Source organism: Myotis lucifugus, unplaced genomic scaffold (genome assembly GCF_000147115.1).
Source record: "Myotis lucifugus unplaced genomic scaffold, Myoluc2.0 scaffold_61, whole genome shotgun sequence".
Lineage (NCBI taxonomy): Eukaryota > Metazoa > Chordata > Mammalia > Chiroptera > Vespertilionidae > Myotis > Myotis lucifugus.
Window position 1 is genome coordinate 3,499,324 of NW_005871109.1, and position 24,556 is coordinate 3,523,879.

The following is a 24,556-nucleotide window of genomic DNA, read 5'->3' on the forward strand; positions in this document are numbered from 1 at the left end:
AATTCCTGGAAGTGGAATTGCTGGCTCATATGATAGTTCTATTTTTAATTTTTTGAGGAGCCTACATACTGTTTCCTATTTTTATAACTATGGATGGTGACGGATATTAACTAGACTTAATGCAATATATACAAATATCAAGTCATTAATGTTGCACACCTGAAACTGTTATATACTTGAAAAACAAAACAAAAAAAGGAAGGCTAATCCTGACAAGCAAGCTCCAGGACAATGAAGCTGCTCTGAAGCTGCTTGTGGACCCGAGGGCAGTGGCAGCAGACAGCAGGTCAGTCGGGTTTCCTTTGTCACAGGAGGGACCTTCTCCTTCTGTGGGGCATTCCCCATGTCTGTCATTTCTGTCACCTCCAGGTTCCAAGGGGAGCTGCACCTGAAGAAACGGTGGCTTCTGACTCGACCAAAGTGGGCAACGTGACTGGGGGAGAATATTGCTGTTCTGTTCATCTGAGGGCTCACCTGGGAGAACTAGCCATAGTAGGCGGATCCGCCTCCAAGGGTGCAGGAATGTACTCAAAAGCACCTTTGTAGCCAAAACCTGGAGCAGGTAGTGAAATTGCCATCAGCACTAGGTTAAATCCCTACGTAACCAGCACTCCTCCAAGGGACCACCTGCCAGGGAACTTGGGTTTGATACTGCTTGAAGTTCAGAGTTATCAGCTGGGAAATGCTTTTCTGAGGTGGACTTTTGTCATTTGAGGATTAACTAATTCACCTCAGTTATGTGACATTGGAAAAAGCAGGCAATTTGAACCTTACCTTCAAGAGCTGCATGAACTTCTGAATCTCAGGCTCTTCACCTTTCAAAGCCTCGCCTCCCTTATTCTGGTTCCTGCCACGGCCTGTAACACCCGCCCTGAATTCTCCACCTGAGTCATCTCAGGTGTCCCGTCCATCAGGAAACTTGGCCTAGCCTCCATCCTCCCTTTGCTCTCACAGCCTGTCCAACATCACCCCATTTTTCATACCATAGGGACAATGAACTTTCACCACTACATTTTTTAGGACAGAAAAGACTTCTTTTTTTAAATCTCTCCATTCTCAAAACCTAATACTTATTGAATATATTAATTATAGCTTTGACAAACTGTACTGAGCTAAATAAAAATTCTGCTCTTAGATTGAGTAACTTATTGAAAGTAAAACTCATAGTAGTACCTTATTTTACTTGCAACTCAAAAAAAAAAAAACACCTCCACAAATCTACAAAGAATTACAAGTTTTGAATAAACATTTGACTTAGTTCAGGTTCTTCCAAATATCTGTCTAGGCCAGTGGTTGGCAAACTCATTAGTCAACAGAGCCAAATATCAACAGTACAACGATTGAAATTTCTTTTGAGAGCCAAATTTTTTAAAGTTAAACTATATAGGTAGGTACATTGTTAACTTAATTAGGGAACTCCTAAGCTGGCCTTTGCTAAAAACGTCCTCAATCTGGTTGAGGTACGTTCGCTGAGGTGGACCCCTTCCAACTCTCCCATTCACACTTGTCTTGTATACTTGTTTCATCTATCTCCTTTCATTCATCCTCTCTATATGTCCACCCCCCACTTCTAACGCCACTTCAAAATAGACTTGCCTAGGCAGAAAACTGACTTCTGCGCATGGGCCACGAAGTTTCAATTGCAGTGTACATGTGCGCCCGCACGTGGTATTTTGTGGGAGAGCCACAATCAAGGGGCCAAAGAGCCGCATGTGGCTCGCGAGCCGCGGTTTGCCGACCACTGGTCTAGTCTATTTATGCTAAATTTTCACATATAAAAAAAGACACAAAGTTGCCCATAAAAGTTTGTAAAGAATTTTATTATGCAGCTTAGGTAGCTCTGCATTCTACTAACAAAAAAACATTTTCCACATCTTACTCAACCTAACAAATTATATATAAGTTTATGATTTTTATCTACATCACTACAGTATTACACTACTGAAGAAAACCTTCCTTTCATTTGTACTTTGGTGCAATTATACAGTAGGTACCTCTTCCTCCAGAAAATAAAAATATTCTTAATCTAAGATTAAAATGGAACAAAGACATTAATGCCAAGTTTCTTGCACCACTTGGTAAAAGATGGCAAAAGTCAAAACTGGATGCTGCTTAACACAAAGAGCATGAGACTGCCAGTTTCAGTCAAACCTTGTAGGAATGGTTTAGCATCGGGTTTATCTTTACTGCAGTTTTCACATATGACAGGTGGGACTGTACCATCATGAAGAATAGTCACATTCTTCACTTGCACAAGAGAGTCAAATATTGGGCTCTAACACAGGAAATGTCGCTTGGGCTTAGCAATATACAAACGGATAAAAAATATTGCCTTAGGAAAAATTTCACAACTGTTTGACTAAACATTTGAAACACTTTTATCACAGCTTCATATATTAAAAAAGTTTCCTCCAGAGATGCTTATTTATGAAATAAAACCTAGTCGCTATCATCTGACCCATGTTCTGAGCCCCGGTCCGAGGCCTCATTGTTGGATCCCTCTGGTTCTGACTCGTTTCCGGAACCTCGGCCAGAACCCTCGTTATCAGATCCTCTCTCCGAATCTCGCTCTGACTCAGCACTCGGGGAAGCCGGCCGAGAGTCCACCTCCGAGCCGGGGCTCCTCCCAGACTGCAGAGACTCATTGTCCGACTGTTCGGACCCCGAGGGCCTCCTCTTCCTGGACGGCTGGTCGCTGTCTGAATCCTCATCCGACCGCTGTCTTCGGGGCCCTCGGGGACTGCCCGCCTCACTGCCAGACCTGTTCTGGTTCTCGTCTGAATCGCTCTCGGAAGAGGCTCGGTTCTTCCGCGGCTCACCCTCGTCCGAGTCGCTGTTGCTGTTGCGGGGATGTCTGGCAAAAAGACAAACACTGGTCAGACACCAGGATTCTGGCCAACCAAGAACTTGACAAGTAGAGAAGGTGCTTTTAACACATAAGGGCATTAAATGTTCTATTTCTTGACTTGAACGGTGTTTATACAGATGTGTATTTGTGATATGTTTTCGGTACTTTTTAATAAATGTGATATATTTCATAATAAAAAAGGATTAAAAAGGAAAAAATAAGGCAATATAAACAGTAAAGGATGGTCCTCACTGGCTTTAAGCACCTTTCATTAGAACAAGGCATTACATTTCATATATAAAATTATAGAAAAAGGATAGTTTATTTTTATAAGCAAATTCATAGCAGCCCAGGAAAAGCCCAGGATCTCACTTGGCTGTAGAAACTGGAGGCTAACCCTGGCCCCAGGCTGGATGACTGGGACATTTCCTGTCCTGTGACCACCTGCCGTCAGCGCTGAGCAAAGTCACCTTTTCTCCCCCTGGATCTGCTACTGCACTGGTGCCCTCCAGCCAGACACCTACTCAAGCTGGGAAGCCGGGCTCCAGGAATTCTGCAGCTTGTGTACTCTACTAATCAGCTGTGAGGTTAGGGGAAGGGTGCTTGTGCCTCTGCTTGGAGTGGTGGCGGCACCAGGGAATCTGCTTCCTGGAGGCTCTGGAGGAAAGAATATTCCTTTAGCCACTCACTGCCCCCAGAGCCTTGGAGAGGGGACATACTCCTCTGGCACATTCCTCAGTTCTGGCTCCCACTGCAGATATCCCAAGAAAGGAATACTGAATCCTATAGGGTTCGGTCTAAGAAAGGTGAGGGAGGTGAATATATTACGTTCTTCCGAAACCTACATGCGCACACATTACGTAACTCGGGTCACTCTGACAGAATATGAAGAGTGGCCAAGAGGACACTAAATATTCATTCTGTATAGACACCAAAGGCCAGTGGGCGCCCTGGGATCCAATTCACTCCTTTTCATCTGGCCAAATAAGCAAGCACGTCACAGTGGTTAGGACAAAGTCTAACTGATGCAAGTGGCCCCAACCAACCTGGCCTTGGCCTCAGGTGTAGGTTTGGCAGCAGCTCTCACACTGGATCTTTATGGCTACGCATTTTAACAGTGCTCAATCCAAAACCACACACTTCATTGTTCTGATCACACATGCCTCTAACCAATGGGCCAGGGCAACACTGTGGGCAAGGGCAAAACAATGCCGCAGAGAAGAGCAGCCCGAATTTGTGTCAGCCAGTGTCTTCAGAGAAAATCTTCACAGATGGCTCCTTTCAGATCCCTCCCCTACAAGGCCAGCCTCTCACCAGCACTCAGGCCCTCAATGTGCTAGCCTCTCATCTCTGCCTCAATCTCTAACCCACCAGGACGATCCATTCTTTTTCTAACACTCAACTCAAACCATCTCTTTCACAAAAAATATCTTTTACAGCTTCCCAACTCCAGATTAGGTATTGTCCCTGGAAAACGATAAATGCAAACCTAAGTGATAGCACTTAACCTACTAGAATGTGTTTTATTTATCTGTGATTCTCCGCTGCTTCTAAAGCATAAACTCCTTGGGGGCGGGGTCTACATCTTTTTCCTCTATATCCCAGTACTTAGCACACCATCTCCTACAATGTTGTTCAAATGTCTATTGAATGAATAAATGATGTGATGACCATCAGAACATGATGTAGTAGAGTATCATGAGTCCTGGTCTTAAGATTCCAAATCGGGGAGCGGGGGGCACCTCAATCTTGAAGGGCAAGTTCAGGACAAGTAAAAGCAAATATTACTTCACTGGTGAGCTGTGAGGTAAGGAAGAGTACTGGACAAGTTGTCTAGGATAAGCCCTCACCAAGCGGGTGGAGCTGAGTCACCTCAACATGGGAGGAAACGGTCAAGCAGTCCCTATCTTCACATGACCAGGATCAGGCTCCTCCAGTCAATGGTAGTACAGCAAAATGATACATTTAGAAGAATGGCATGCAGGAAATTTCAGCTAATATCCATGAAGAAATAAGATTTCAAAATAGGTTTTCTTCTTCTAGGTACAAACTCATAGTGGGACAAAATGATGGGTTAGAAGAGATGGGTGCAAAGGTTTCTTCCAACTATAAGATTCTAAGAAGTTGGAAGAGAAGACATTTTGGCAGTGACCATTCTATTTCTTTCCTTCCTTCCTTTCCTCCCTCCTTTCTTTTTTGTCTTTTGTTTTTATTACTCAAACAAGCTTCATTTTTTTAATTTACCTTTTTGACTCTGTACTTGTGTCTTCAACACTTTCACAATGATTTTCTGCTCCTCAATACGAAAAGCACACCTGATCTTGTCACAGCACAATTTACACACAGGGGCCCACCCTAGGCTCTACTGACATGCTTTTTCATTTTAGACAACCCCATTACAACTTTAGGTCTCACACACTAACTCCACAAAGAGCGCTTAGGCACACACCCCATATGGATATTGGCACTTCCCCCCCTTTTTGGTGTAAAGGTAAACAACTCTATTACCAGGGATTCGGGCCAGACTAGTTTTGTTAGAGGCTGTATTGCAGGACAGCCTAAAGTGGTATGTCAAACGCTGGACCATTCTGACTGCGTATAGAGACCGTCCCTGGAAGAGCTCAGTTATCTTTCATTGGAAGAATATGCCTACCCTTCATCAGCAATCTTCAGTTTATCCTCATCCGAAGAATCATCACTTGATGATATTATGGCTTTGGATTTTATTTTTCCTTTCATTGAAGGAGGCAGACGTTCTGGCTTGGGCTAAAGAAAGATCAAACATAACAGATCAGTCAAGACTCTCACATCAGGACATTTTGTTTAGCTGGGTTTGTACTATAATGATACATTCAAACAGCAACCAGTAAATTCCAAAATCAAGAGTCAGTGCTTGAAGAAACTGCAGGGAAAGAATGTATTTTAGTGCACTAAACCTTTTATGGAGAACCACAGTATTATAAACTCACCGCCTTCTTCTTCTCTGCTCTTGGTGGGCGGCGCTTTTTCGGTTTGGGGCCATTTTCTGTCTCTTCATCATCAGATCCTTCTTCTCCCTTTGTAGGTCTTAAGTAGTGAACACCAAGAAAAAGTCTGTCAAGATTCATGCATGCCTATAAAGTCTACTTGCCATCAAAACATTCACATTCGCCAGTTAAGTCACTCTTGGGCCCTCTTATTATCTAAAATAAGTCTGAACCTTGCATTTGGTGGTGACAGAGGATGTGAGACAAGACCCAGGTTCCAGACTTCAACATCTCCCTGTCCTTTCCTCCTTCCTAACTACTCATTCTAAGGCCAGCTGATATCCCATTACAGCTTTAATTCTATGGGTCTGTGTGAATGAATTAATCAGATTCTTTCCCAAATATAGTCATCCAAGGGTTGGGAAGAACAGGCCAGGGGAGAGGAACGGGACACTTTAGAGCAGTGGTTCTCAACCTGTGGGTCGCAACCCCTTTGGCGGTTGAACGACCCTTTCACAGGAATCGCCCAAGACCATCCTGCATATCAGATATTTACATTACAATTCATAACAGTAGCAACATTACAGTTATGAAGTAGCAATGAAAATAATTTTATGGTTGGTCACAACATGAGGAACTGTATTTAAAGGGCCAGAAGGTTGAGAACCACTGCTTTAGAGGCACCTCCAGGTGAGAGATGGGCAGGGCACCACTTATCTCAAAGTGGATGGCACTGGGCCGATTAAAAGATCTTTCTTTCACATGAATTCACTTTTTAAAATACCCATCAAAACCATGAAGTGGGCATCACTATTACCATTTTACAGGAAGGAAACTAAGGCACAGTGACTACACAGGGACAGGCAGTATGGACACACAAGGTTTTCTCATTCTAAATTGCATACATCCTCCAATAAATATTACAACTTTAAAGATAAAAGAAAGGCAATTAGTTCTAACTTGTGGCTCTCAGAAGGGAAGCTGTGAAGATGTGAGGTGATTCCAGTACTCAAGGGACTTTAGTGATCTCTTGAAGGATTAAAAGGAAGTGGGATATCAAGAGGCTTTACTACCTGGAAGGTCAAGTGATTTCCGGGTGTTTGCAAATTCTATACATAAGATTGATTCAGAAAATGAGAGGTCTTTTGCCACCTTCATAAGGTTATTTATAACACATTGATAATACCTTCTCCTCTTTTTCTTCTTTCTCTCTCCACCCTCCTCTTCTTCGCCTTCTTGCTCACTACCACTGCCCTTTCTTCTCTTCTTCTTTTTGGATACTGGCAGGTCTTCATCGGTGTCATCATTGACAAATTCATCAAACTCTCCCTTCTTAGAACGCTGAAATGCAAATAAGATTATAATCAGCTCTTTCCTGGATGATGGAATGTGGCTGGAATTCTAAGGTATAGAAAGAGGCCATATCCTCTCAGTCATGTGACAAATGAAGGATTTTGTTCCGAATCACATGGAAGAGGTGCCTGGTGAGGCCCATATTTTAAAGACTTCTAATTAGGATAAATGCCTCAAATGGCAAAAATTGTCAACGACTTAGGTAGGTCACTACAAGGTAGAATGTACTCAGCTAACACTGGAATGCATTTCTAAGTAAAACCACTCTGTCTGGGAAGACTGTCTTTAGCTGAGGACTAAGTACAGAGGGAATGCAATAATTTTTATCTTCATTTCTGGAAGTCAAGGCAGGGACTGGGGCCAGCAGTGTGAGTGGGAGGCACATCTTACCCGTCCACCACCACTGCCTCTTTTCTTTTCTTTTGCTGCTTCAGTCTCTCCAGTAAACATAAGGATGTTTTTGGTCTTCTCAACATACTGGGCCCGCTGTTCTAAAAGTTTCTTTTGTTCTTCCTTCTCTCTCAGACGTTTCTCTTCCTATGAGAAATAAAGGGTAGAAAAAACTTCATCAAAATGTTCTTACGGTGAAATAAATCATACCTACCATAAAAATGACTTCTTTTTACCATACAACGTATATGTGTGCACATAATTCTTTAATTCTAGTATAAGTCACAATAAATACCTGTTCTTTAAGAAGTTTCTGCCTTAACAGTTCTTTTTCTTGCTCTTGTTTGGCCCGCAATTCCCTCTCTTCTTCGTCTTGTTTGCGTGCCCGGGCTACGTGGTATTGGGCCTGGCTCAGTAAGTCAGAGCACTGCCTAGAACATTTCAGAGTTAGAGAAACATGAGTGCAGCCAGTGTACTTTTTGTTCAAAAACTCAAAGCATCTGTTTTCCTTACACAAATTAAGAATTCTGAAGCATGATCATTAGCTCTTATCTATGGGAAGTGTTAATTAGCAAAATTAACTTCATTTCCCATAAACCTATACTGTCAACTATGTTAAGTTTCCAAATTTTAAACATCTGTCCAAAAGGTCTTCAATATTATCTTCACGTGACTCAAAGAATCAGGAATCATATCTTGATTCTGGTGACAAAGCTGATGTAGTTTCGCAGCCAATGTAAGCACTAAACAAATGTTGCCACATTCCCTGAAAGAACCCCCAGAAGAAAGCCTTGGTCCAGGCTGGGGGTCCCAGAGAGGAGTGTGAAAGACTGACCCCTGGCAGAGCAGGACCCTGCTCACTGCATCACTCTCCCCGCCCCCCTCGCCATCACCACTTCTCCCGAAGTCACCATTCACAAACAGTACTTACCTGGCTTCTGTGGCAGCAAGGGCCAAATCGAATCTCATTTTATCTCCCACTTTACTCAAGTAACTGAAGTATCTAAACAAAATGAGAAAATAAAATACTTAAAAATAATTTTAATAAAATAGGCCCTTTAAATTTTTTCTGTTGTACAACAATAGTCTGAGCAAAGATTTATACATCAACTGACTTACATGCACGTATTTAATACGTGAAGGACTAGCATCTCAATAGGAAAATTATATATGCAACCCACTTAAAAAAGGACTCTCATCAATATGCCACTCAATTTTTTCAATAAAAAACCAAGTTCATTAAGAAAAGCCAAGTTATACTTAATGTTATCAATAAATTAACAAATAACCAAAAATCAGTTTAAGCAATGAGTATTTACTAAACACTAAATTTACTAAAAATGTCAGCATGGAGGTTAGGATTCTGAGGCCACGAAAACACAATCTACCAAGCAAAGGAAGAAATGCTTAAACAAGAATTCAAAAAAGGTTGGACAAAACCTGAAAATATTTCAGGTTTTAATTTTACCATAATGCTCTGGTTTCTCTTCAGACCGCATAAATCTTTCGCCTTTTAATTTTACCATACACTGAATTACAAATAAATACTATCAAGTTACACACATTTTAAGCTGAATAAACATATTCATTATTTAAGAGGGAAGGCCTTAATCTTAACTCAATGAAAATTAATATCCCATGAAAAGACACACTGGCATAATGAAACCAACATAAGTGGAATCTAAAAGTTTCAGTGTGTAAAATGCGGGGCCGTATCATTGTCAGGTTAATGAAAAATCTAAAAATGAAAAGCTTGCAAAGCTAGCTAGCCAGCCAGTTCTGGGATCTGGCTCTGTGATCCAAATCTGGCAGGATCCCAGCTACAGTTTGGCACCACCTGGTGGCAGCTATCTGCTTTGGTTTAAAAATTGCTGGAATTATTTGAATGGATTCCCTTTTTCTAAGAGATTCTCGAGAGAAGTGATTTTCAGCACCTTTTGAGACACAAAGGTCTAAAGAAATAAAGCGTTTCTGCAAATTCTTTACCTATGTGCAAGCTCCAGTTCTTTCACAGCATTAAGTACTTCCTTTAGATTACTCTTCTCGTCTTTCAGGACAGAGGTAGCTAACCTCTGTAGGACCAAGGCCACATTAAACATAAGAACTGTATCACTGGGTGCCACATGTCTAGCCTATAAGTAAAAAACAAAGTAAATATTGCACATAATCTAATGACACAAAAAAGGATTTTAGTCAAATAGTGTCAGGTATGTGAACATGCATAAAACAGAATAAAATGTATATGAGTTATTTTTACCTTCAGCAAAGTCTGTTTGCATTCCTGCAACTTGCCACACTTGAAGAGGGCCCGGGCCAAATAGAGCACAACTTCAGTGTTCTGGTGCTTATAGAACTTTCTGAGGCAGTTTTCATACTACAATAAAAGAGGAAGGTAAAACTCAACAAGGATTAAATTATACTATTATTTTGTAATAACATTTCAAACAGTCTTAAAGCTATATAAAAACGGATTTAATCCTTTGAATAGTTAACTCCAAAGAATCTGAGAATGATTTTTGACTTTCACGAGGATACATTTTTACAACATAAAAAATCTGATCAAAAGAAAAACTATTAGAAATAGCTTTTCCATTTGAAATTTGGACCAACATAGAAAGGATAGGCAGATTGGAAGGCTGTTTTCATCTTTAGCAATACTATTTAGAATCAGCTATTGACAACTTATTAGAAGTCATATACCTTGCTCCTTTGGATTATACTCTCTACCACCTTTCTTTAGGATTGGTGGAACCTATTGGCAATGGGCATGAGAAGGCTCATATTTTTGGCTGTTAGTATTTTGAAAAACCAGTAATATAACAATACTGATATTACTTTTGCCATGAGCATGTCACTTGTTGATCATGGAACACATCTTGTCATAGGAAGATCTTTTTCATAAAAGATGGTTAGACAGTTTCCCCTGATTATCCCTAGTAATCAACTGGCATTTTAAAAGGCGACATTATCATTCTGCAGATCAGGAAGGTGCACCTCCAAAAACCTAACTTCTGACACTATCATATGCAATCTGGCTTCTGTAAGTCCTTGTGACTAGCCGTTCTGATATTCTGAATACAGTAGTAATACCCACCCTTCTTAGGCCACCAAAGACAGGCCTTCACATTATACAATTATAAATCTCTGAATTGACACAGTATCACAAGAGAGCATGCAACTCCATGATAGGGTCAGAATGGTTCAGGAAACATCTGCTCAACAATAGACACAAAATAAAAATATCTTGAAAGATAAGACGTTACCATCTGGACAGCACTGATATATTGCTTCTGTTCCACATAGATGTGTGCTAGGTTCAGCCACACATCACTGATATCTGCTGTTGCTTCTCTTACTTGGGCAAATACATCACGAGCTTCACGGAAATATCCTTTGTGGGCCAAAACAGCTCCTAAAGTTAGAAAAAGGTTCACAGTTCAGAATTTTCTATTTGTGGTGGGAAAAACAAGTAAAAGTCCATTTTAAAACAACTAACTTCATTACACTTAGAAGAAAATTCTGATCTACAAACATTCCTCCAAAAGCACTCATTTCACAAATTACGGAGGTCCCAGTCTCATAATCACCTATTCCATTAGCCGCATACAGATTCTTTGCATCATTTCTGAGTACTTGCTTGTAGATGGCAAGAGCACGATCTTGATGCCGCTTTTCCTATAAAAAACACTCAGATGATATACAAAAATTCAAACAAGAAGGAAACAAGTATCAGTTTTGTTTTAAAGAGACAAAAAGAAATTACTTTTTCTCTATCTCGGGTGGGCTGATGCAAAGTTTGGAGCCAGACGTTGCCCAGGGCCAGCATAGAGTACGTGTCACTCTGTGTAGACGGTTGTTTTAATATCCTCTCAAATTTCTTCTGGCCTGGACCCCATTCTTGTTTCGCCAAATGAAGATTACCAATCAAAGACCAAGCATCTGGATGGTCCTGAGACACATATAAAAATAAGTGAAATCTGTAATTTGGATTCAGAGATCAATTATCTTTCCACACAGCTGATTACTGAAGAGGTTTATAAGCTACATTTACAACAGTGTTTTCAAACTGAGAGTTGTTAAATCAATTTAGTGTGTAATTATCAGCAAAAGAAGTGCAGTAGAATGGAATAATACAGTAAAGATATCAGTGTCATCCACATGGCAAGAGCACATAATGACTAACAAAACGTTCATTTCAGCTGTTTGTATACGTGTGTGTACTAAGCTAAGATGCGAAACCTATTTCTTACTGTGGGCCATATAAAAAAGTTAAGATAAATTCTATACTCTTTAATATCTTTAACAAGTAAATGGAAAAAACAACAACCAAAAAACAAACAAACCCAGAGAGATGCCAAGATACTAGAAATATAATAGCCATTAGAAGGAAAAACTGATTTACTGGGGCAAAAAGATGAAATAATTATTTTTCAAACCTAAGTGTTAGTATTACCAACCTGATTAATCTGAAGCGCTTCCTTAAACCAATCTGAAGCCTCATAAAAGTTTCCTTTATCTCGAGCCATGGCTCCCAGGCGCAGATAGCCTGAAAATGAACATTTAAAACTTTTTGCTTAAAATATTAGCTATAAAGGTCATAATTTTAAAGGCATACATTTGAAACAATTGGTTTTTTTGTTTACACATTCATATGATGAACAGAAAAAGTCCCACAGGTGAAAAAATATCAAGCATCAATATAACTAATTAATAATCTAACAAGTTAAAGCAACTCGGCCACTATCAAGTCTTACTGTTCGAAATCTCAGATTTACCTCTCCCACTCCATTTCCAATGCTAGCACCCTGTTCCAAGTCCTTATCTCAAGCTAAATTCTTTTAAATGCTTAGAGCTGTTCCGTATCCAATTTCTGATGCACAGCACTGTCAAGTTACTTTTTCTTACAAAGCTGCTCATCATACAGCAAAACAGTGAAAGCATGGACGACTAGGGGTTACTTGTTAGAAAACCTGTACTCTAACTGTGACTCTTTCACTTAAGTAATATTAATAAAGGTGCCACCCAACTGTACGTTATTTTCTCTAGAAAACGTCATTTTCCTCAAGAAACCAACCATGGCTGACTACTGCCTATCAAATCAATTCAGATTCAGTCTGGCATTCCACTAAACTCTTATTGATTATTGCATCAATAATAGCATGTCAGAAGCCAAGTTAATAGCTCCTGATTTGACCAGTCAAAACACCATAGCTTTAGGTTCTTTTAAGGAAGTACAGTATGTAAATTATATTCAATTAAAAACTTTCCAAATTTTACAATGTTTAGGTTGTAAAAATTCATGGTAGAACATTTTTAGTAATGATTATTTCAAGGAAAAACACTGCTCGTTCTCACTATTACAAACATTGCAAAAATTTTTCTAGGAAATGAAAAGCAGGACCAACATAAAGGTAAATCCATCACCAAGGAGTTGTTAAGTCTAATAAAGGTAGCTGACTCACTGTGACAGCCTTACCCATGATATAGGTACAATTGATTTTTAGTTGTGTCAGTTGCTAGCATAAATTTAAGAGAAGCAGCATTTTAAGGCCACAAATTTGCCTTAAAGAAAAGGGGACATTGTAACCTTCAAATTTTTTTACTACTGGTTTTAAGAAAGATTTTTTTATTTTCAGGTTAAATTTCTGTTGCCACTGTGGGAATTTTAATACATTAAAATGAGTTTAAAATTCTTACAATCAACATAGTTAGGATGTTCCCGTAAGATGTTCTTATATAGTTTTTCTGCTTCATGGAATTCACACATCGCCTCATACAGCCTAGCTAAATTGTAGGATGTTGTGACAGAAATGGCATTATAATAATGTTCATCATGCTCAGCTTCAGCCTTTGCACGATCCAGTGATGCCAAAAAATATTTCTATAAAAAAAAAAAAGAATCTTTTGTTAAAAAACTTAGAGGATACAGCTAGAAAAGTATGCATTCAATTTGATAGCATAGAAGAAGGGAATATCTATTTTCTTACCTTTGCCTCCCCTAGATTTCCAAGTCTAAAATGGAGGGCACCCACATTATTTAGAATCTCTGGGGGGACATCGGCCTGCACTTTTTCCTGAAGGATCCGTGTTGCTGTTCCATAGGCTGAGAGGGCACCCTGCATTTTCAAGGTGAGCAGAATAAGGTGTAAGTGAAAGTGAGTGAGACATACACTCTGCCAGGCTTACAAAAAGCACTTCAGGTAGGAGATGAAAAGCATTGCTAAAATACCTGGATATCAGTCTGTTCTAAGATTTGTGCCAGTTCAATCCAAGCTTCAACATCATCAGGATACTGCTCTGTGACCTTCTTCAAATGGCCCTGGGGAAAAAGAGTTTAAGCTAAAGCATTCCAACTACAAGCTGTCAAAGTAGAAAGTGGTGGCTACTCTACAACTGTTCTTTCAATTGGAGCTAGCTCAGCTAACAAACTGCTTTCATCATATCTCTACCAGCAATGACAAGAAATAAGGAATGAGTCTAGGGAGAAATAGATAACAGAAAATAGCTAAGATTTTAAAAACATGTACCTTGGCAATGTCTCGTTTTTCTTGATCTTCTGAGGCAGCATACAGAGAGCCAAGAATTTTCATAGTTTCGTAATTATTAGGATAAGCTTTCAAAACTTTCTCAAAGCACTGAGATGCATTTTCTTTGTCACCTCGATAAATATACATTTGTCCCAAACCAAAAAACGGCAGCACAAAAGAGGATGAGGCAAACTGTGTGGCTTGATAGTAGTACTGGAAAGCTTGGTCATAATCTTCCTAAAAAATGAAAGTAAAGCAGGACCAACAATATGTACAAAGTTTTTCAAAGACGTGAAAAACTAGAAAAAGGATTTCATTTTTAGAGAAGGCTGAAAATGATCTTACCTGAACATGGAATGATCTAGCCAGCTGGTAGCAACTTTCTGCTTGCATAGCCTCCACTTCTGTGTTATGGAATGCATGGAGGGCCAAGTGCTGGACTTTACTGTAATCCTGAACAATGAAGATCCGAAACCAACAGAGTGAATTCAATCTCTATCACTCTCAACTTTAAAAGACTTCTTTTAAAATGTTAACTGAACTAACAGCACTGTATACAGATCACTTATCATTTTTCTCATTTCCCTTGCTGATAAATTTAGGGGAAATGGGAACTAACATTTACCCGGTATTTAACATTTGCCCATTATATCTATTACTTTCTTAATCCCTACAACAATCCTTTGCAGTAATCAGCCCTATTTTTGTGATGAGAAAAATCTAAGAGAGGTTAAGTCCCTTATTAACAGTGATGGGAGCAGTTACAATTTATTGAGAACTACTACGTGCCAAACACTATGCTAGGGATACTTACATTAGTTCCGAGTTTAGTCAAAATCCTGCCAAGAGTGTCATTATTATCATTTTACTGATGGGGAAGTGAAGAGATAAATAAAGCGTGTTGCCGAAACCGGTTTGGCTCAGTGGATAGAGCGTCGGCCTGCGGACTGAAGGGTCCCGGGTTCGATTCCGGTCAAGGGCATGTACCTGGGTTGCGGGCACATCCCCAGTAGGAGATGTGCAGGAGGCAGCTGATCGATGTTTCTCTCTCATCGATGTTTCTAACTCTCTATCTCTCTCCCTTCCTCTCTCTGTAAAAAATCAATAAAATATATTTAAAAAATAAATAAATAAAGCGTGTTGTCAAAAGTGGAAAAACTAGACTCTGAATTCAGGTGTTTGTTTAAAATATATTTTTGTTGATTTCAGAGAGGAAGGGAGAGGGAGAGAGAGATAGAAACATCAATGATGAGAAAGTATCATTGATCAGCTGCCTCCTGCATGCCCCACACTGGGGATCAAGCCCAGGACTGGGCGAACTAGCGAGCTCCTGGTTCGTGGGTTGATGAGCAACCACTGAACCACACCGGTTGGGCTGAATTCAGGTGTTTTATACTCCAGGGAAACGTTGTATCACCCGAGAATAGCAACTGCCAGACTGAATTCAGCTCCATTTGAACGCATGGGTCATGACCTTCACGACAGACCTGATTTTTCACTTGGATTACCGAAATCATATAGGTTCCAAGAGTATAATTCTATAGTCATCACTTGTATATTACATTGCATGTTTTTCACCTCATGTCAAATCTCCTTCTGTCACCATATATTTGACCCCGTTTACCCTTTATTATCCCCTCCCTGCCCTTTCTCTTTGGAAACCACTATACTGTTGTCTCTATGAGTTTACAAAAATTATTTTTTAAAAGCAAAGAACTTTAAGAAATTACTTCTCCTACCTTTTTGAAGAAAAAGTGATTTGCCAAGTGGTTCAATACCATAGGGTTGCTAGGATCGATGGTATAAGCTCTGGAAAGAAGCTGGACACCATTTTTGATGGAATCAGCCTGAAAGAAAAACAATGATGACAGGGCTGAGTGAAAACATTACTTAACTAGCACTTTCCAGTTTTCCTTATAGTCCGAAGAAATAAGGTTACATAAATCTAAGTTCCGATGCCAAAATATAGCTCTTGTTTTAGTTGACCTTCACCAGGGATAAAACACTTCAAGCAGTGAGTTAAACTGTAAAAATTTAGTTTTCTTATAATTAATTGCAGAAGCACCTCCACTGAAAGCCCTGTCTAGGCAATTATACAGGGAAGTATGATGGGAGCTTCCTTCTCAATACAGGATAGAACATTACAAAACCAGTACAGAGGTATTTTATTATTTTCCATTTATCATGCTAGGAATTCATAGGGAAGGGTTCCAGCAGCTCAGGCTCCTTTCCATTGGTTCTCACAAAATGTTTCTCTGGGTGGAGCAGGCTGACACTTCAATTGAACCCATGTACCTTTCTCTTTGGCTTCTTTTTCTGATCATTTTCCTTCACACATTTCAGGAAATTATCTCGGCTGTTAGAGTGCTTAATGTGCTAACTACGCACATTCATTCTCTTGGCAAGAATCTTGCCCTTAATTTGCTTGTTCACAGCAATGTCCACTGCATGCTGGTGACACTGCAGACTCTTCCAGTTTTGCCCTGGCAACATTTGTGGGGCGTTCTTCCTTTTGGAAGTGCCCACTCCCTCGATGTCTACAATATCACCTTCTTATAGATTCGCATGTATGTGGCCAAAGGAACAACTCCATGTTTTCTAAAAGGCCTAGAGAACGTATAGCGGGTGCCTCTCCTCTTTCCCTTTGTGTTAGTCATTTTGGTGACTTATTGGAAGATGGTGGTTCCAGCCGAAAAGCAGGGTAGAACTTCTCTAAGAGAAAGCCTTTTATCCTTTCCCTTTCCTCCTTCCTTATACAGATATAATAATGAGATGTCTGGAGATGTAGCAGCTATCTTACAACTATGAGGTGAGACATGAGGAGGAGGGCCACATGTAAGGGAGGACAGAAAGATATAAAACCCTGGGTTTGATGATAATGAGGTGCCAAATCCAAGTCTAGCTGGTTTAGTACACAATGAAAAGCCTTGGTTTTTTTTTTTTTTTAAAGCCTTATGTTTAAGTCACTTGTGTGTGCCTTTTGTTTGTTACATGCAGTTGAAAGTACTCCAAACTGATAGACAGTCTATAATCTCATAACTGAGATTCTGAAATCCAAAGCCTCTAAAAAAGTTTTATTATTATTTTGGAGCAAGCTCATTTGGTGGCAGACTTTACCTGAAGTGTGAGGCTATCCTATTGGTGTGAACAGCCACTCCTTTTGCCATAGAAATGTAAGTTTACATTTGGGCTTGAGTCCTAATAACCGGATTTTCTACATTATGCAGTGCAGGTACCACTTTACATTTCTATAACCTGAAATCTTGATTTCTAAAACACTCTGGCCTCAGGAGTTTTAGATAAGGGACTGCGGGCCTGACTATCAGCCAGGATTTTTCCACTCACATACCTCTTTATTGTTGAGCTCTAGAACAGCCAGTCCAACCAATGCTCCCACACATTTGGAATTAAGTTCCAGGGCTCTGCTGAATGCGAGACGAGCTTTCTCCAGTTTGTTAAGTTTCACAAAGCAATGGCCCATTCCTAAACGAACTTCCGCTAAAAAAATAAAGTCATTCAATCTGTCAAGCTAGAGCATTTTAGGGTTTAAATTTTAAAAACGCTTAAACATTGTCTATTTATGAGTTGCAAAAACCCCACAAAAACCCAAAATTAACCTCAGTATAACTACACTGTTAAATTTTGTGGTGTATTACAAACTTTATTTCACTGAAGGTTAGATCATACTACTCTCTCCCTGTCCCCTCTACCCTGACCCCTTCACCATAGATACCTTTCTCACCATAGAACAGAACACCTATAACATTGCTATTTTCCTGTTCATAAGAGCTCCACCCTCATGATCTGATTACTTCCCAAAGTGATTACTTCCCTGGCTACACTATCTACAGTATCTAATTTTTGAAGAATAATTTTAAAAGATAACAAAAAGCTTCATTAAGACCTTAAATATTGTGACTGACTACATGCACAAACTATCTCTCCGTTCACAGCTATCCTTATACACACTGCCTGATTTCAAGGCCATGCCAAAACACAACCAAGTTCCTAACTAAAGAACCTCTCCACTGGTCACAAGATCCTAACCTTCACATCTACGTAAGGATATTTTTCCTGTATCATCCAATTTTCCTTCTCTACTAGATCATTCTTATCTACAGACATTCTCCCATCTTAAAAAAAATCTTCTTGATTCCATCTCCCTTTTCTTTTGTCAACCCATTCATATCCTTCCCTTAACAGCAAAACTTGAGATCTAAAATAATGAGATTTTAGAAATAAAAGTAGTATAGGGCAAAAAGATTATAATATCATCTACCACTCAGTTTTGAATCAAACATAATATGTTTGTAAAAGTCTCAATTCTGTCATTTCAACAAACCTACAGTATCTTTTCAAAACTAATTTTATAAGCAACTGCCAAATCCTTAGTATTTTAGGTTGGATCAAACACAGCTTAGACTTAAAATAAGGTTTTTCTCTTACCTGGACATCCTGGGTTAGTACGCAATGCTTTCTTATAGTAAGCAAGAGCTCCCCTGTAATCCTTCTTGTTGAAGGAAATGCAAGCTTTACCTGTAATGATTTTTAAAAAATAAACATGCACTAAAGAACACAAGTCTCACATGCTCTACACTCACCTAAATCAAATACACCTCAGTAAGAAATACTTGAAAACAGTGAAAGTGATTTCATATCAAAACTTGTTTTCCATAAGGGTATATTAATTTATGCCTATAAATAAAACAGTCCTGTCTTTATACTGAATGTTAACAATAATTAAAATAGCTTAGAGTTGTCCAAACAGAGATTGTTTATTGACTCTTTAGAAGTGGATAACAAAATTGTTCTAATTGGTATATATTTTAGTTCTGTAACTTCAACAGAAACAATGATCTATTACAGATAGTTCTATTTTTAATAAGGTAAAGCTCTTCTACTTTGGTGTCTACCCCATTACTAAGGAGCTATTATGAAGAGATATATTCAGGCATATGCTAAAAGATAGATTTGTAAGATGTTTGCCGAAAATGACTTACCAAGCAGGGCTGGAATATTATTTGGAGACTGGTTGAGTACAAAATGAAACTGTGCATCAGCCTGATCCATTTTGTCACCTTCAAGTAGGCAGAAGCAGGCTCTTCCCAATAAATGGTTCTGAAAAAGCAATGCATCATGTTTGATTTCTCTTTACTAGGACTAACCACAATTTAACATGAATGTGTAACACTAAGATGAAAACCATGTAGAAAGGAGGTGCAGCATCACCCAAATTCCTCTATCACCGTAAGGTGTTTAAACTAGTAATGAGCAATTCTTAATAACAAACAGAAATTATTCTGAAATGCAACAAGTCTCCTGTTCTAGGAACAATGACATAAAGAAAAGTTCAAACTTTTAAAATTATGCTTGAAATTCACCTGGAGATGTTGGAATTATTGACTAAACATGTGGATAAGTTTTGTATGCTAAATTACTTCACAGTACAAGGACCAAAGAAATTCCAATTTTAACAAGGGAAAAAAAACAACACACACAAATAAAATAAAAAACAAAAATCAAGGAACCCCTCTTCATTTTGACTGTTTATATTAACCATGATATTTTAAGAAAAATTCTCTCAAAAAAATCTATTGCCTATCATACACATTTTTTCATGTAATATTTTTTCCTTTCATAAATTCAAAGAAATATGACTTATTTTACCTGATCATACATAATAATTTTATCAGCCATTGTATACAACAGGGTTGCCTGTGTAATAAGATCTTTCTTATTGTCCTTATTCTTTTCCTTCCGAGCCTGTTGTACATAGTAGGCTGCCAATGTATCCAAGCAAGTCATCTGGTCTTTTTCATGGTCTCTATAGTCCAAATTGCCATCTATACGTGCTGCTTCCAACAACTTTACAAACTCTTCTGTTTTTCCTTGCTTGTAGTATTCCAGCTATGAGGTAAAGAATCAAATCAGAATTACTAATGCATGTGTCCATACAAAAAGCTGCACGCAAATCTTTATAGCAGTTTTATTTATAATAGTCAAAAACTGAAAACAACCCAGTTGTTGATCAACAGGTGAAGGAGAAACAAGCTGTGGTTCATATGCACAATGGCTACTGTTCCGCAGTAAAAAGGAAGAATTGTTGATACATACTATAACGTAAATAAATCTAAAAATAATTATTTTGAGTGAAAGAAACCAGACAAAAAGGAATACATATTATATGATTCCATTTATATAAAACTCTAGAAAATGCAAACTAATCTTTAGCAACAAAAAGCAGATCAGGTATTACTTGGGCACTGTAGGGGGCAGGGGAGAGTTAGGAGGAAAGTTTTAGGGCGTGTGGGGCGATGGATATATATTCATTACCTCCATTGTGGTGATGATTTCACAAGTGTTTATATATGATAAAACTTCTCAAATGGTACCCAAGAAATATATGCAGTTTATTACAGGTGAATTATATCTACTAAAGCTATCAAAATTATAACTTACTACAAATGTTCTGGCTCTACAGATCTATCAAAAATTATCTATGACTTGGGGCTTGTTGAATAACTTCCCTAGGCATGTTTGGTTAATTAATAATAAAAGGAATATCAATCATTCATTAACTACCTACTATGGGCCACATACTATGCCAGCAGCTTCATATACGATTAGATATAATGTATATTCACCACCCTTAAAGTGAATACTAACATCCCATATTTTAGATGAGGAAACAGGCTCAGAGGTAGATTACTTGTCTAGGATCACAGCTAGTTAGCAGCCATGTTGGAATTTGAACATAGGACTCTAAAATCCAAAAGCCCACACTCTTTTCTAAGTAACAAGTTATAGCCCACAATGTTTCACCAACTTATTTTACCACAGCTGCCATGCTAACTCTTCAATACTCCAATTTTTGTATAAGTGCTGTTAAAGGAAACATTTGTACTAAAAAAAAATTGAAATTACTTTCTGGTTTTAAAAAATGTGTGGCAAGCATTAATGGCTTATTCTGCAGAGACTAGAAAACTTAGCATGTCAAGCACTGCTTGTCACCGAAAGCACTTCTCAGTACATCCATACGTAAGAAACTCTAAGAGTGAGGCTTGAGCACTGGGCACAAGGCCAATTCAGACCTACTTCTCTGACCCTTCAAAACAACAGTATTAGGAGACCATGTATCTTTCCATAAAAGTGGCCTGTGGCACACTTGCTTAGGAATAATGATTATAGTGTTTACTCTATTACGATAATCATTTACTATAACGTTCCCACAAAAAAGGAAACATCATTATGCAGCTGGTGCTGGCGGGGTGGAGGGTGGTAGAATTTTAGGATCTCTGAGGTGATTTTCCTGAGAATTTCCAGTAGTACTGATGACCAAACAGGATAAAAACCTTAAGCCCAAGATAAGCTTCATCCAAAAGGGCTTTTGTGAGTTAGTATGGAAACTAATCACCTTCTAGAGTATTTTATGGGAAATGTTTTATTTTATGGGAAATAATGGTAAGTAGCAATGTTTACATCCTGACACCTTGTCTTTTCTCAGCTTATCCTTAAACATTCAGCCAGTCTTCACTGAGCAATCACTGAATAATCAAATACTTAATATAGAGTACTATTTAACTTAAATGAATTTTGCCTTTACCAATATATACTTTTTTGTTCCATAAATGGTAATACAGTTAATTTCTATACACATGGTACAATTAAGCTATTTATGCACCCAAGCTGGTTATTACTGTATCTGAAAACAGTTTTCCCAGCCAACATATAAAAAATATTTGTTTCATGAATACTGACCGCCAAAGCAATCCATATGTGCAGTTGTGTGTGCTCCTGCTTCAAAATACTGATAACTTCATCTCCCTCCGGTAACTGATCGAAGTCAAGTTCAATGACCTAAAACACAAAATGCAGGGTTTTAACCTTTCTTCTTTTTAAATTCACATTTCTTTGCTGCTTTCCTTGAATATACATCAATACGGATATATGTCGAGTTTCTGCTCACTGTCAGAAGGGCACTAGCACATATCAGGAAATGTTTAAGGAGCATACAAGTGGGTTGGTTCTACGGTAACATTAAAGAAAATGCACAGAGAAGCAAACAAGTCCTGTGAGTTGTCTTCCAGTCAGGACAACTATAAAATACTACAAAAGCTTTGTTTACTCAAAAACTGCAAAACAAAACCCTGCTTAACATAGAACTGCAGGCAAAGTGCAGATAAGCATCCCAGAGACTCTGATGCCACAGGTCTCACCATCCCAGGGGCAATGCCAGGTTGAATGCCACTGGACACACCTGTGCCACAGGCGCACCTGAATGTGGGCACCACCACTGTAGTAGGAAAACATCCAGGAATTAGAGAGTGGTGGTGGCTACACAGCGTTGTGGATATTACTAAAAAACACTGGATTTTACGGTAAGTGGGTTATATTTCAACGAACAAAATAAGAGTATGAGGTATCAGTAAGAGAACATCAATGCTGAAAGCTACACTCGGACCGGCCGCAGGCCCGTGACTGAGGCGTCGGGAAGGGAAGGGGGTGAATTCTATCGGAACACAGCACCCGCCATATGTCGGGGTCTCTATTTCGTGCACCGGGACAGACTCGAGTTTCTAAGGGAGAAAGGACGACACTCCACCTGTTCCCGGGGAAAGACGCTTGGTCTGAGCCGCCGAGACCACGGTGACATCACCCACCTCTGTGATCTGGGAGCACTCCCGCCCCCTGCGCCCGTGAATTAGGAAAATAGCAGAGTATCGTCCAAGGAGCCGGCCGGAAGGGAACTTTCAAGAGCTCCTTCTCCGATGGCCCCGGCTGCAGGACCGCACTGCCCCCAGCTGGGACGGCGCCGGGGCTGGGGACGGGGGCGCGCCGAGCTGCGGCCGGGGTTTCCGACCCGGGGTCCCGGGGGAGTGGGTGCTCTCGCTTTGGGAACAAAGCGGAGAGAGCGGGGGAAGAGGGTAACGGGCGAGTTCACCGCCCCAACCCTCCCCATACTCGACACTCACCTCGTCAGTGTCCCGGAGGGGAATCTCGATGGAGCCCCGAGACATGATGAGACCGAAGGGCGAGCGGGCGCCCGGCCCCGCCGCTCCGCAGCCGCTGCGCCTGGCGTCTGCCGCGTCCGGAGATTGACAGTCGTCCGGGGTCTGGTCGTCCCCACCGCCGCGCCGCGGCGCCGCCGGAGCTCCGGTTTCTCCTTCCCGTCAGCCGCTTCAACAACGAGCAGCAGACGGCGTCCGGCCACTTCCGGCAGCCCCGCCCCCTGTCCCGGAAGCACTCTCGGCAGGCGGGCCTATTGGATTGGACTACAGGTCCAAGCTACACCGGTGCGCCCTCACACTGGCCAGCAGCTTCTGAATCTGAGTGACCCACGGGCGCCGGCCAGAGAATACACGCCGCCCGCCCCGCCCCGCCCAGCGGAGCGACCAATGAGGCGCCGGTTCGGGGCCTGCCCCTGACTGACGTATGACCCCAGGCACTGGCCTTTGTGGAGTGGGCGTGGCCAATCTTATTTTCCTCAGCTATAATGAACAAGTCACCTTTGTGATCATTTTAATATAGACGTTACATGGATTCTGTAATCATTGTGATAGTTCATGTATTTTTTTGTGATTATTTTTTTTTGTTCTTTGAAGCATATCTTCTACTTATATAAAAACTATGGCCCCGACTGGTTTGGCTCAGGGAATAGAGCTTCAGCCTGCGGACTGAAGGGTCCCAGGTTGGATTCCGGTCAAGGGCATGTACCTTGGTTGCCGGCACATCCCTGGTAGGGGGTGTGCAGGAGGAAGCTGATCGATGTTTCTCTCTCATCGATGTGTCTAACTCTCTATCCCTCTCCCTTCTTCTCTGTAAAAAATCAATGAAATATAAAAAAACAAAAAACAAAAAAAACTATGGGTGGTGTTCATCACGTCCAGAAGAACCTCCCCGACCAAGCGGAAGGAAGTCAGTCCTGCAGGCGTTGTCTTGGCAACCACTGCACCCTCCCCCAAGCTGTTTTCCAGAGCTGTTGCCTGTAAGGGTGGGGTTTGAGGCAGGAACCCAGCCTCGGATAGAGGAGGCAGATCTTTCTAAAGTGTGCCGCGCCAGCACGCGGTGAACCTGAGTGGGGGCGGCTGAAAGGCTTAGAAAAGACAGACAAGAGAATGAAAGCCGGGTCTCGGTGGGACGCTGCTTCTCTGAGAGACAGCGCCCATGCCCACAGCCATGCCTTTATTTTATAGCAGATGCTACAGGCAAAGTAAGGGTGTGACCAAGATGTTTACAACATTCTCCTGGGTTTCAATCCTACTCAACTACATGCACCTGAACTCTATCAAGCCCACATCACTCAGGCACGTGGGGCCACGTGTTTGGACCATAGGTTCAAGCTTACAACTACAGCTGTTGGCTATAATTGTGCTGGGAGGGCCCTGCCCTCCAAGCTGGGACTTGCATGTGGCAATGAGAGGACTGTGCCCTCTCATCAGTCCAAGGCTTGAACCTGTCCAAAACACTGTAGC

The 24,556-nt window shown here is 40.4% G+C and overlaps 1 protein-coding gene across 2 annotated transcripts; it reads right to left on the reverse strand.

Annotated features, from left to right (window-relative positions):
- Positions 1 to 1,799: 1,799 nt before the first annotated feature.
- On the reverse strand, positions 1,800 to 23,339 carry CTR9 (CTR9 homolog, Paf1/RNA polymerase II complex component). Of its 2 annotated transcripts, XM_006089615.2 has the most exons (25): positions 23,057 to 23,339; positions 21,843 to 21,941; positions 19,752 to 19,991; positions 19,085 to 19,202; positions 18,531 to 18,620; positions 17,434 to 17,582; positions 15,824 to 15,931; positions 14,430 to 14,537; positions 14,085 to 14,321; positions 13,787 to 13,876; positions 13,545 to 13,673; positions 13,255 to 13,438; positions 12,015 to 12,103; positions 11,321 to 11,506; positions 11,145 to 11,232; positions 10,821 to 10,969; positions 9,815 to 9,931; positions 9,544 to 9,689; positions 8,489 to 8,560; positions 7,853 to 7,988; positions 7,558 to 7,704; positions 7,001 to 7,155; positions 5,818 to 5,914; positions 5,502 to 5,614; positions 1,800 to 2,854 (listed from the first exon to the last, which is right to left on the reverse strand). In XM_006089615.2, exons 1-25 carry the CDS (start codon positions 23,099 to 23,101, stop codon positions 2,440 to 2,442), a joined length of 3,507 nt encoding a protein of 1,168 aa, XP_006089677.1. In that variant the 5' UTR covers positions 23,102 to 23,339; the 3' UTR covers positions 1,800 to 2,439. The 2 variants fall into 2 exon arrangements, with proteins under 2 accessions (XP_006089677.1, XP_023610307.1); XM_023754539.1 differs by lacking the exons at positions 17,434 to 17,582; positions 19,752 to 19,991; positions 21,843 to 21,941; positions 23,057 to 23,339 and having other exon boundaries at positions 19,085 to 19,200.
- Between the last annotated feature and the right edge of the window lie 1,217 nt (positions 23,340 to 24,556).

Coding starts and splice junctions, on each gene's coding strand:
- CTR9 (XM_006089615.2), bottom strand. CDS start 23,101: ATGTCTCGGGGCTCCATCGAGATTCCCCTCCGGGACACTGACGAG. Junction 9,932..10,820: donor ATATCAGTGCTGTCCAGATG/GTAACGTCTTAT, acceptor CTTTTATTGTAG/TATGAAAACTGCCTCAGAAA. Junction 7,156..7,557: donor GAGGCAGTGGTGGTGGACGG/GTAAGATGTGCC, acceptor TTTGCATTTCAG/CGTTCTAAGAAGGGAGAGTT.